General features: G+C 53.3%; 4 protein-coding genes across 4 annotated transcripts; 2 read left to right on the top strand and 2 right to left on the bottom strand.

Moving 5' to 3' along the window:
- Positions 1-1,045: 1,045 nt before the first annotated feature.
- AYO20_07004 (hypothetical protein) lies at positions 1,046-1,849 on the top strand (the record flags this gene model as incomplete). The annotated part of the gene is made up of 1 exon (XM_022645292.1): positions 1,046-1,849. The coding sequence occupies one exon, from the start codon at positions 1,046-1,048 to the stop codon at positions 1,847-1,849; it is 804 nt and encodes a 267-aa protein (XP_022498678.1).
- Positions 1,850-2,209: 360 nt separating this feature from the next.
- Positions 2,210-9,102, bottom strand: AYO20_07003 (ataxia telangiectasia and Rad3, variant; the record flags this gene model as incomplete). Its single annotated transcript, XM_022645291.1, has 4 exons — positions 2,210-2,565; positions 2,679-2,964; positions 3,187-3,316; positions 4,178-9,102. 4 exons carry the CDS (start codon positions 9,100-9,102, stop codon positions 2,210-2,212), a joined length of 5,697 nt encoding a protein of 1,898 aa, XP_022498677.1.
- A 1,240-nt stretch (positions 9,103-10,342) lies between these two features.
- AYO20_07002 (magnesium-dependent phosphatase-1) lies at positions 10,343-11,056 on the bottom strand (the record flags this gene model as incomplete). Its single annotated transcript, XM_022645290.1, has 1 exon — positions 10,343-11,056. One exon carries the CDS (start codon positions 11,054-11,056, stop codon positions 10,343-10,345), a length of 714 nt encoding a protein of 237 aa, XP_022498676.1.
- Positions 11,057-11,453: 397 nt separating this feature from the next.
- AYO20_07001 (hypothetical protein) lies at positions 11,454-13,051 on the top strand (the record flags this gene model as incomplete). The annotated part of the gene is made up of 2 exons (XM_022645289.1): positions 11,454-11,747; positions 11,807-13,051. The coding sequence occupies 2 exons, from the start codon at positions 11,454-11,456 to the stop codon at positions 13,049-13,051; spliced, it is 1,539 nt and encodes a 512-aa protein (XP_022498675.1).
- Between the last annotated feature and the right edge of the window lie 143 nt (positions 13,052-13,194).

Here is a 13,194-nt window from a genome sequence, read left to right as displayed (position 1 = left end):
CGGGATGAGTGGGAGTACAGTCGTGATGGATATAGTTATGGACGAGTAGATATGGAATGAAGATGAGAAAAAGTGATAGAGATGGGAAACAGGTAAATATGGAAATGTTTAGATCAGAGCATGTGTTTGGGGCACGAAACTGAGAACTCGGCACCAGTCCGGCTCGCACCCAATCCGGCTACACTTGACAACATAGTACCAACCGCGTGGTAATTCTTCCAAGTGGTACGTCCAGATGATTTATGGATTGGATAAGGTTGATGACTCTTACTATTAGGCTCAATTATTTGAAATCTGTATGGCTAAGTCGGATGGTAGAGTGTAAGAATCGGCATTCTCTCGTTGCCATCTCCACCCTGGATTTGGCACCGTAATAAAAAAAAACACTTTTCTGTGAGGACCTTGATTTACTTCTTCCTGGGAGAGACGACGCCTACAGTGATGGCTGAAGGGCCTGGTGTCGAGAGGGAAGATCGCGCCCGGCAAGCCGAGACGTTGAATGGACGCAGTTTTGTACTTGAGGTAGCAGAGTCGAAGGAGACCGCAGGGGGGCCAGGAAGGGGATAGAAGAGGGCCGGAATCAGAATCGACCACGAGAGAACCCAAAAACGGAGTCCACCAAGTTTCGCCAATAATATGTCCTGTCCTTGGAAGAGACGTACAAGGGAACCGCAGCAGAAATCAGACCGTCAAGGCGCGCGTGAGTGAAAGCGTGAGTCGAAGGGTGAGAAGAGGTGAGAAGAGGTGAGGAGGGCGAGTGATGAGATGGGCAGGTATAAAAGCGGCGCGGTCTGGGTGAGCCGAACGTGACCTACAAGTAGGTTTCCCAGCGCTTTTGTCGCCAAGCATCAGGCACTCAACCCCCTGGCCCCTCACCTTCAAACGGTGGGACTGCGGGACCGCGGGGCCGAACCGAGTACACACACACCAGATATGTACGGGGTATATCACTGAAGCATACTGTGATAGACTTGAGCCCTCACCGTCACTCAGCCTTAATCATCCCCCGGCAATAAAACTAGAATACCATAATATCACCAACATTATGCCCGCTCTACGAACAAGATCGACCGTGCGCACCAACGACGGCATCACCTGGTACTACGAGCAGGAAGGCTCTGGACCGGACATCGTCCTGATCCCCGACGGCGTGGGCGACTGCGGCCTGTTCGACCAGCCCATGTCGACGATCGCCAGCAGTGGGTTTAGAGTAACCACCTTCGACATGCCGGGCATGTCGCGGTCGGCGGCCACCGCGCCGCCCGAGACGTACCAGGACGTGACGGGCCAGAAACTCGCGGGGTACATCGTCACGCTGATGGACGAGCTGAGGATCAAATCCGCCGCGGTGTGGGGGTGTAGTTCCGGCGCGACGACCGTGCTGGCGCTGTGCTCGGGGTTTCCCGACCGCGTGCGCAACGGCATGCCGCACGAGGTCCCCACGGTCAACCCGGACAATCTCAAGAACATCCACGAGGTGACCGACGCGGACGCCCTCACGGCGGAGCTGGCGGCCACGATCCGGACCATGTCCGCGAACGAAGCCGCGTGGGACGCATTGGGGGCAGAAGTCCACGAGAGGCTGCGCGGCAACTACGCCCGGTGGGCTTACGGCTATCCACGCACGATCCCTGGGTCCGCCGCGACCAAGACGGAAGACCTGCACAAGGTGCCGATCGACTGGACCGTCGGGGGCGCGGGGCCGATGCAGGCATTCTTCGAGAACGTGGTGATCGCGACGCGGGAGAAGATCCCCATCACGACGCTACCGGGCTTTCATTTCCCGTACGTGTCCCATCCAGAGGCGTTTGCGAGGTATGTCGTCGAGACGAGCCGGAAGTACGTCTGACTCTGGCATCTGTATCTGGCACTGTGACTAGCAGGGAGGCAGGGTGGTGAATGTAAGATTTGACGAGGCTATGGTCGGTGATGGGTGTGACAATATATATATAGTGTAAGTAATGACGATGGCCTGATTGCCTTGTCATCAAGACTGTGTGGAAACCACTGTCCAAGGTATCACCAGGGGAACGGCCGATGAAAATACCATACAACGTCTCTGTTGACATTCATCTGTCCTCTAATGATCTGTGAGAATTGGACAACAGGTCTGCGGCAGCTAGCTAGCTAAAACAATCGCACAAAATCTCCCTATCCTGAATCCCTCGTCCGTACCTCCGTTCGTTCTAACATTCGCTCATAAGTCTACCTAGTTCGTCCCCTGACCGCCATCCACCGCATGAACCAACTCCCATCCCCTCGCGACAAAGACGTTGCTCTCGGTGAAATGCTTCAACGCCCACGGCGTGCTGTTCGCCGCCTCGCCCGCCGGACACTCCCACGTGCGAGGACTGTCGCACTGATGAACGGCGAGGTACTTTGCCGGCTCTGCGCCGTCGATGGTCGAAGTCGGCGTCTTGGGCCCGAGCACGTACCGCGCACCGCGTCGGTAAAGGGGCAGTTCGCCCAGCAGGGGGAGGTGTTCTTCGCGGTACCATTTGTCGAAGTCGGCTTCGGCGTCGGCGGGTGGGTCCATTTCGACGACGGCGATGAAGGGGGCGGGTTCTAGTGCCACAGTCAGTGCCGCAGTCAAGGGCATTCTTTGACATGATATGATGGGACATGACGTGACAAGTATGGTCGACACCATGTATAACGAAGAGCAGGTACAGGCTTACTATTCCCCCACCCCTTCGGATCAAAGTCCTGAATGAGGCGATAATTCCTGGCGTGGAACTCGCCGTTGTCAAACGTGCCAAACTTCCGCGGGAACAAGTGACTGCCGGCCCGGACGCCGCCCTCGGCCAGGATCTTCGACTTGAGAAGTTCCTCGAAGTCGGTCTCGTACAGCGCGAGGTAGTTGCGCGGGGGTCTCTTCTCGGGCGGCGGCGCGCTGGCGTAGTCGAATGTTTCGCGGTAAAAGGCCGCGCGGGTGGCAAGGCCGCTGTTGACGAAGTCGGGGAGCTGTGGGAGTTGGGTGGTCAGTGGTGCTTTTCTCGGGTGTGTTTTAGAACGTCAAGAGGAAGTGAATATTCGGTTTCGGGGAGGTGTGATGGATAAAATGTGATGAATGTGTCACGCTCAAGTGTGTGCATACAGCTTAGGTACTCAATGACTGATGTGGATAGGTGGGTAGATAGGTAGGCACATAGGTAGGTAGGTATCTAGATAGGAGGTAGCACATACATGTTCAGTCGTATAAAACTTCTCCCACGTCGCTGCGTCGGTGCCGGACTCGAGCAACGGTCGAGACTCGATGAAGAATAGATACGGCGAAGGCATGTCGATCTGTCTGATTTCTGCCTTTCTGTTTCGCCTGTAGGGACAGTGCGTTGGGCTGCCTACTTGCTTGGATGGAGGATACTTTGGTATACTGAGTACCGTATACCTAGCAAGTCAGTCAGTCAGTGCCACACATATATATTATATATTGCCCATATTGTCGGCCCCTTATTATTTTTATACTCTAATACTCTAATACATTCGCACGCCGAGACGATACACTTCACAGATTACACCCATGGTATCAATAGTATTGCCCCGCCGGATGTCCTGTCTTCGCCGAGACCCTCGGGCTGGTGGCTGTCGTGGGCGTCGTAGCCTCGGGCTGGTGGTGAGCATTGACTGCTCCTGCTCGCATGCGTTGGGTGTGCGTGGTGTTGGGCGCTCATTTCATAAATACCTATTTCTGGGGAGATATCATAGAAAACACTCTCCCCCATTCCTCATAGATACGCAAGTGTAGACGAAATGATGTATCTCATGTATTCGGCTTAAAGACTGGGGCCATATAAGTTCGAATAGATGGATTTCTCGCAATTTGATTCGCCAGGACTGGCGGTCCCCATCACTTACTTCAAGCCAAGCTAACAGGAGAGGAGCATCTCCCCCCTAATGCCGGTAGATATATCCTGTATTGTGATAACGTGGCCAAGGCCGATTACTATTGTTCCTATACAGTGAGTGGTGAGTGGCTTGTTTGCGGGCTCGTAGCAAGAACAACATGCAGCCAAGTCAATTCTGGTACATACCACATGCTCATCCACGCTTAAGGACACAGCCTCGCCTTCGAAATCTCGCTCCCGAATGACAACAAATCCAAAAGAAATCTTCCGGTCAGTGATCCGATTTCAATCGCCTGAGACTTGGAGATGGGATGTCTTTGTCAAAGTCGCACGTGGTACCAGGCTTCCACACAAACGGCTCCTCCTTCAAGTCAAGGCCCAAGTTGACTTTGACCTTGCCCGGGTCTCGGATCCCGATGATGGGATAGATCTGACCACGGACGTTCTGGAAGCCGGCCTCCATCAACCTCGTTCCGTTGAGGGTCCAAAAGACGGTGCGCTTCTTCACGTCGATCCCACACCCGACCGTGTCGCCGTAGCCGTACTGTCTCGCCAGTCCCAAGTCTTTAATTTTGGGAGGGTCCGCGACACACCAGATCTTGCCGTCGTCGCTGTGGTAACCCCAGCTCGAGGTGCCCGGTTTCGACCACCCCGGGAACCACTGCTTGGTGGATCCGATGGGCTTTTGAGTGATTCCAATCACAAACATTGGCGTGTCGACCTTGACCTCGCGATCGGCAACGGTCATTTCAAAGTAATACCGCTCCGCCGAGGCCGGGATGGGGTGGTCGGTGACGAATGACTGGTCGGTGGTGTAGCATAAGGGGTCTGTCGCCGCCATCTCGCCACCACGCCGAAGCAGCTCAATCTCCAAGCCAGAAGGAGAGCCGACGAGCGCAGCTGAGAAGGACCCCACGAACTTGGAAGGCCGACTAGCCGTCGCGAGCTTCGAGTTCTTGATCACTTCGACGACGTCCGGTCGGTCGTACTGCTCGGCAAGTTGGACAACGTTCCAGCCATGTTCGTCCGTGGCATACGGATTGGCGCCACATTCCAACAGCTTGGCCACCACCTTGGGTGAATCGTTGATGGCCATCGTGTGAAGCAGCTCGATCTCTGCAACGGCCGCTTGCTGGTCGTGATCGATCAACGCAGATATCGTTTTCTCTCGATCCTCAGTCGGTTTCGTCCAGATTCTCGCATAACACAGCTGTAGAGGTGTCTTACCCTGCAAGTCCTTGCACCGACTGTCGGCCCCACGGGTCAGCAAAGTCGTTGTCGCTTCAGGACGCGCCCTGAGCGCTGCATAGTGCAGAGCCGACCAGCCCTTCTTGGAGACGGTGGTGAGGGCGGCCTGCGTGTCGACGTGATCAAGGATAAAGTCAATCACATCCGAAATACCTCGAGAGGCGGCTCTCATGATGGGCGTCTTCCCAAAATTGTTTTGCCAATTGAGGTGTTCGACCCCCCCTTTGTTCACCATGGCTCTTCCCAGGATAAGAGCCGACTCGGCGTCGCCGTATCGGCAAGCCATTCCAAAGGGGGTGGCTCCGAGGGAGTTCCGTTTGAGTGGATCGGCTCCTTGGTCAAGAAGGACCTTGACCACCTCTGTTTTGCCCATCATTGCGGCAGCAAAGAGTGCCGTTTGTTCATAGTCATTCACGTCCTCAATGTCGGCCCCGTGTTCGAGCAGCAATCTGACCGCCTCGGCATGTCCTGCTTCGGCGGCTTCTCCCAGAGGCCTAGCTGAGGCATCATCCTCGGCGTCGACTTCGGCCCCTTGCTCAATGAAATACTTCATCGCGTCAACGTGACAGGTGTCCCGACGGGCGAGGAGATGCATGACGGTCTCGCCCCGGCCATTACGGAGGCGAATATCCGCCCCCGCGGTGACCAGGGCCACACCGATATCTATGCCAGCTTCTCCCACAGCGAAGAAGTGTAGGCCATTGTTTCCAGTTTCGTCCAGTGTATTGATATCGGCATTGTGTGCGAGGAACATCTCGACCTGCGCCAAGGTCACCGTGTCTAACATGAGGAGAAAATGAAACGTGCTTCCGAGGTACTCTTCGTCCCAATGGTTGTTAGTGTTGGGATCCGCGCCCGCCTCCAGCATAGCCAGGTAAAAAGAATCCACATTCTTCTCCGTTACCATCTGATAAAGGACGGCAAAGCACAACACACTCATCCCCTCGGGCACCCTCAGGTTGACATATTCTGAGGCATTAGGCCGAGCCAAGAGTATATGTGCAAGGCTGGTCAGGCCACAACACGCAGCGACCACTATAGGATGTACGTCTTTGGCGTCAGTGTACATTTCGATGGTGTCAACATATCGACCCGCCGTGGCCAATGTTCTGAGCCAACCTCTCCACGCCTCGGACTCGGGGTCCAGGAATCTTTCCAGAAGCTCGCGTAGCTTGGACCAGGCTTCGCCAGACCTTTCTTTGGCGGGATAGATCTCTTCCAGCTGCGTCAAATGCCACCTCAATCTCGAGATTTCGTACCGCGGGTGATAACTTTCTTGATCTGACTGCAGGTCCCAGAGTCGAGCTTGGTCCTGGTCCGTCAAGTCCACGTTCTCATCGGAGTCTGCCACAGACTGGGTATCTGTTGCTTCAAGGGCCGCGCCAGCTTTGTCGTTGTTTTGTGGCCCCTCCCCGTTCAGCGGGGTGTCGCCTTCATGTGCCTGGTCTGAACCACCGTTTGGCACTGCAGACTTGGAATCCAGGTCATCGGACACACCATTACTCAACGGCTCATCAGGGACATTTGTCCCTTCTTTAGTTGTGTCCTCACCGCTGGGCTCGGGCATTTGAGGTACGCTATCGAGGTTGTCTGGTTGATCAACAAGGCCCTGATCCTGCGCCACAATGCCGTTGCTCTGGATATCCTTACTCTGAGCGTCTGTTCGTGCCAGCTCACCTGATGCCGTCTCTCCTGGTGCTTCGTCCTCTTCGCTTTTGATATCAGCCACATCTTCAACGTCCTCTGTGTCTTGCTCAGTCTTCTTGTCATTCGATTCATCTTGTGGTTTGACATAGTACTTGCGGTGAAAAGACGGAGACAGCAGGTGCTGAAGGATCGTGGTAACGATCTGCATGTGACCTTCTCTTTCCGAAACGACAAACTTCTTGCCGTGTTTCAATTCTCTCTGGCATCTGGCACACTCACATTCAGGCTCATTCGATGACTGTGCAGCCCCATTGATAACGCTGTCAGGTTGCAGGAAGAAGTCGCGCACAGTATTGTGGACCAGGCTCACGGTGTGGTCGGGATTGACCCGCAGGAAGCCGCTTCCAGCCTGTCTGATCTGGTCTTCGTACAGTTCGATATTCACATTCTGCTGGTCATCGTCATTCTCAGCGATAGGTTCGTCCGTAAAACTACCCTTGTACCCATCGATGAGCTCTTGGACACTCAGTTCCTCTCCAGCGAGGATAGTCCAGGTGAGGCAGTGAGTGAGCAGATCGTAGTATGCAGGGTTGGTTTGGTTGAGGCGCTGAGCATAAATGTTTTCAACCCCCGAAGGGAGCGATTCGAGATGGGCTGACAAGGGTCTCCGCCACGGACGGCGCATGAAATCCATGGCCAGCTCGACATAACGGAAGTAACACCCCGCTTTCTGCGTGATTTCTCGACAAGCTTCTTCACGTTCCACAGGCGTGAACCCTGGTAGTTTTGCCATCTCAGCTTGGACAAATTCGGCGATATCTTTTGAGTTGTTCTCCTCGACATTTATTCTTGGATAATTTTCCAGGGCGGCAGCAATATCAGGTTCATCTCTGCTGCTGCAGTAGACGTTGATCTTCAGGCCCCGTGTGCTGGCTAGTTTCTTGATCGTTTGGATGAATTCTTGCGTCTCTCTGTCGGCACACTCGTCCAAGGCATCTATCATGAGGTAGATTCGCTTGTTGATGATCTTAGCAAGAGCGGTGTAGGTCTGTTCAAATCCAGCTGGTCCGTCCCCCCCTTTCTTGCTTGTCGTTTTGCTGGTACTCTTCTTTGAGTGCTCGATATATTCTGACATGATCTTGTTGCACTTGTCCAAGACGTCCAACGATTGAGCCGCGTCTTGGTAGAGCTGCGCAAGAAGATGGCGCTCGATTTGATCAGCCTGCATCGTGGCTTGAGAGCCTTTGGATATGAAAAAGAAGTGAACGAGGGAGTCGTGTTGGTGAGCCTTGTTCTTGAGCTCTTGGATGACCACAGACATGAGAAAGGACTTTCCAGATCCACCAGTACCGACCAGCCAAGTAACGTTACCACCTTCGGCATTGACAAAGTCTTGAAATTTGGTGTTTTCCAAGATCCAGCCACAGGTTCCTGGCTTGCGAGCAGCTAGTTTCGAATCCAGCACTTGCTGATTGTCGTCGAGGGAGAGTAGTTCCTTTTTTTGCCTCTCCCAGTTTTCGTGCGTGATCTCTGCCGCAGTCATACGTTGATCTCTCCTGTGAAGTTCGTCCCTCTTGATCCATTCCTCCATCAACTGGTTCTGTTTGGCGGCTTCCTCTTGCAATGCTTGTAGCATTTCCATTTGATCCGACAGGCCCTTCATCATCGTCGTGTCATTGTCTAGGCCTTTCCTTTGGTAGTACTGCGAGACTTGCTGGTTGGCCTGGGAGGCAAATTTGTTCATCTGCACTTCGTTGTCTTGAATGGCCTTTATCTTTGGTTGGAATTTCCCCTGAGCACTACGGAACAAGCCTTTGATGACACGAATGCCGGCATTGGATCGAGCATATTTCCACATCTGATACGAGAACTCGATGATATTCACGTAGGTGTCCTTGATGTAGCCCAGAACCTTCTCGTGAAGCTCGGTAAATTCTGGAGGGTGGTCCTGACTCGCATACAAGCGGCCATACACCCTGCACGAGATGAGTATTCCCAAAATATCTGCGCATGCTCCGGAGAAGAGACTGAAGGTGGCGAAATCATCCTGTACGGAATGGAGGCAGAGTCTGATGCCAGTCCAGGCAAGACCGATACTTTCAGGAGCCGACTTGATAGCCAGATCTCCCACTTTCATAAACTGGTCGACCTTGTCAAGGATGGCACCGAGCTTGCCATTGTATTCGGAATTGGCTTCTTTCTGTGCCTGTACGACCGAAGCCCGGGCAGATTCTGGCGTCGTATAGTCTTTGAGGAAGGGCTGGTAGTTGATGGGCTCATGATTGCCGGAAAATACTGCTCGGGCAGCATTCCATGCCTCTTTTTCAAAGATTTCATCCTTCGTTTTGTCGTAAAGGCTCATTTTTGAATGAATGATCTGCCCGGGGGCCTGTAACTATTTGCTTAGCCTGATGGACACGGGCCAACACATAGCAAGCATTGATTAATTCGAGAACCTTGCCAATCGGTATCGGGCTGTCTCAATAACAAGACTGCTGTGTCAGTACGCCGACTTTAGGACAATCCATGAACAAAACATCATGGAGTATATATGCAGCCGACATCGAAACAAGGCAAACCACGACAGATAGAAGGACACTTGGGGGGCCTTTCAATCTCGCTCATGACACGTTCGGCTGAGATATGGAGCAGCTGAGCACGACGCAAGGATCCTAAGAGCCGCCGTGCTGCCCAAGATGCTCTCGCTCCCTGCAGAGCAGTCGTCACACCAGTGACAGGCTCGCCGTTAGCTTCGAGCCAGCCCACCCAGGAAAGGCGTCGTGGGGGGCGCAACCGTTCAGTTTTGGTAAGTGTTCGCCGGTGTGGCTCGTGTCTAGACATGGAAACTGTTGGTTCATCTGCACGCTAAGGGCTATTTGGCTGGCCTAAAGGCCTGGTGGTGATTTGTACGAGGCGCTCGGTAGTCCGTGACCAGTGGAACAGCTACCATGGCTGGCCAAGTCTGAAACCTGCATTCGTTACGTGTTTCTGAGCCTCAAGGCAATCAGAGGTCGCCTCGCTTGACATAAGTCCTGTCTCCTTCGTGCTAGTAAAAAGGAGTTGGGATAGCCGCTGCCGGTCTCGCGCCGAATTTGCTTGGTCAACTCTTGTGTGCGAGTAGCCTTCGATCCTCCGGGCTAGTTCTGGACATGTAACTAAACTCGGCAGGCAGAGGCGAGAAATACTCGGTAGACATATGCATCCTGGACAGGGTGAACCTCCTGATCAACAAGTGGTATAAGGCCCGCAGCGGAACTTGCCGGCTGAGTTTTAAGGCAAGCGACCAGGCGCAAGAAATCTATGAGATATTAGTGACCCAATCTATGGTCAGTACAATACGAGTATTCGGCACCTCGTACTGCTCTGCAACGGCTCTACTGCGTTCTCCAAGGACAGAAATGACCCCAACTTTACCTCTATCTCTAAACTATGCATCATATAGACGATTTGATCTTCTTGGTCCAACACATCAGTATATAGCTCACAGAAGCGCCGTCGTCGAGTTTGTCGTACAGGAGGCCACCTGAAGAAATCAACAGAACAATCTAGAGGCCCAGTGTGAAATGTGCAGAATTCAACCTTCAATCCGCAACTCTGGACAGTCAGCCCTCCAACTCGGCAACCTGCTCCCCGTTTCTCGAGTCACTCGGTGTGATTCCTCTCCTTCTCCTCCATTCCCAGACTCCTCGATCCACCTCTTCTCTATTGACTCCATCTGGAACAAGATAAAATGTGACTCCCAATTCTGTTTCCACGTTACGATTCCTACCTTCGTCATCGAAGAAGAGCATTTCCTCGAATGGTACAGTTCCAACAGCAGACGATGGTGGTGACTTTGCAAGTTGCGTCTGAAGACGGCGGAAATGCGTTGTTTTAGAACCCGGGTATATTTGTGGATGGGAGAACAGCTCGATTGCTCTTAACGGTTTGATATCTGGTTTCTCTGTAGACTCACCCTGCGTTGAAGCAGGGATATGGAGGCCTTTTAACATGTCCCTTGCCAGGTCTGGCGCATGGGTTCTACTCGCCAAGCTCATGAGGATGCCTTTCTCCCGTGCGGCGGCCAGTATCTGAGGTACCTCGGAGTAGAATCCAAACGATTCTCCGAAGCGATCAAGCATGCGGGTATTCAATTGCCCTTGGTCTGAGGTCTGTGGTTTAACAGGCGCCGAGACGTGCGTATCCACCCAAAAGGGCCACAGCGTATAGTCTAGGTCGAAAACTATTATCGTTGGGAGAGGAAGGGAGTCGGTGAACGTCGAGGGAATGGGGGAAGACGTCGACCGAGGGCGCTGGGAGGAGCGCGTTTTCGGCATTTCGACCACTGGTGTAGGAGAGGACGAGAAGATCGTGGGGGAGAGAATAAAAAAGAAGCCCAAAAAGGAGGATAAGTAGAATGTACAGCGATAGAGGAAGGAAAGACCAGTTGTGAGGGTAGACAAGTTAATGATACTTCTTGTTCTAGTTGGCATTTTTTGGTGGCAACGCAGTTACATTGAGAAAGGCGACAAGGCTGAGGGGCAGCCTGATGCCGCCGGTTCAATTTCGGTCAAAAGCTTTATCGATAACAACTCCGTCATCTGCTCCTAGAGATCCATTCATGGTGCCGTGCTCGAAATCTTTGACTTGTGACTCCATACCTCCTCTCTTTCTTTGAAGAGCTTTCTACAGTTGAAGTAGGATGATGATGGCGAGTTTCATGTTACACTGGCCATGTTGACCACTCAATGCTGGCGTCTTCCATTCCGTGCAAGATTTGCTTCTTGTCGAAGTTACCGCAGCTCAATCGCATTTTCTATTCGGAGATCTTTCAGTAGTGATGCACCTGCAGGACGCAATGACAATGGACCAGCTCCTACCGTGGCCATCATTGGCTCCGGACCCGCAGGCTTCTACACCGCTCAAAAACTGTTGAGGGACATTCGGGGGACGAGGATAGACATGTATGAACAACTGCCTGTACCATTTGGGCTCGTCAGGTTCGGAGTCGCTCCAGATCATCCAGAGGTAAAGGTCATACTTTCCCCTTTCCACCCTACGCAACGGCATACTTAACCCCCTTGCAGAATGTCCAAGACACCTTCCAAGCCATCGCCGCGTCTCCTAATTTCACTTTCATTGGAAACATCAATCTGGGCCACGATCTTCCCCTCCCACTTCTCGCCAGACACTACGATGCCATAATCTTCGCGTATGGCGCGTCAAAAGACCGGAAAATAGGCTTGGAGGGAGAAGACAAGCCTCACATCTATTCCGCCCGCGCTTTCGTGGGCTGGTACAATGGTCTTCCCGAATACCGACATCTGGACCCTGACTTGACAGCCGGGGACACCGCGGTGGTTGTTGGGCAGGGAAATGTGGCATTGGACGTGGCCAGAACACTTTTGAGCAGAATCGAGGCTCTGAGAAAGACTGATATTACAGAATACGCATTAAACGCCCTTTCTGCAAGCAAAATCAAGCATGTCCATGTCGTGGGTAGGAGAGGGCCCATGCAAGCAGCGTTCACGATCAAGGAAGTGAGGGAGCTTTTGCACCTCGACGATGTCAATTTCCGTCCTATACCAGATCATCTTTTCCCGCCAGACCTGTCAAAGTTGCCTCGCCCGAAGCGACGACTCATGGAACTTCTGAAAAAGGGGAGCCCTTTGAAGGACAACGCCACAAAATCATGGTCTCTGGACTTTTTGCTCGCACCCAAGTCGCTAGAATGGTCCCAGTCAGACCCAGACATCCTGCAAGGAGTGGTGTTCTCAAAAACAGAACTCGAAAATCCAGCAGATCCAGAATCCAAAGTCAGCACCACGGATGACACACAGCTGGTATCCACATCGACGCTGTTCCGATCGATAGGCTACAAGGCCGAAGCCATCCCTGGGATGGCAGACCTGGGTGTCGACTTCGACGAGAGAAAAGGGGCCATTCGGCATGACGGGCTGGGACGAGTCGTGCCACTGGAGAAAGCCGAGACTTCAGGACACGATGTCAGCATATACTGCTCAGGCTGGGTGAAACGCGGTCCGACCGGCGTGATCGCCAGCACCATGACCGATGCGTTTCAAACCGCCGAAGCAATCGTGGAGGACTGGAAGAAAAAGGTTCAAGGTTCGACGACGGCACCGACTGAGAGACGAGATGGTTGGCAGGGCGTCCAGGCCGACGCCGTCTCGTCCAGCTTCCCACTCAGACCGATCCACTGGGACAACTGGCAGAACATAGACCAGGTGGAGAAGAAGATCGGGAAGCAAAAGGGCAAGCCGAGGGAGAAATTTGGGAGTGTTGAGGAGATGTTGGAGGTGAGCGGCGCATGATCCAGCAGTCGATCGATCGATCGACCACGAGACGCCGACTGGATGTGCTGCTCCAACGCCGTCGCTCTCTTTCCCTCTGCCCCTCTCTCTGTGTATATATATTTATATCACATCCGCGCCCCATCTCTCCTCTCTCCCCTCCG

The sequence above is a fragment of the Fonsecaea nubica genome (genome assembly GCF_001646965.1).
Source record: "Fonsecaea nubica strain CBS 269.64 chromosome Unknown Scaff47, whole genome shotgun sequence".
NCBI lineage: Eukaryota > Fungi > Ascomycota > Eurotiomycetes > Chaetothyriales > Herpotrichiellaceae > Fonsecaea > Fonsecaea nubica.
This window is presented reverse-complemented; position numbering and strand designations above follow the sequence as displayed.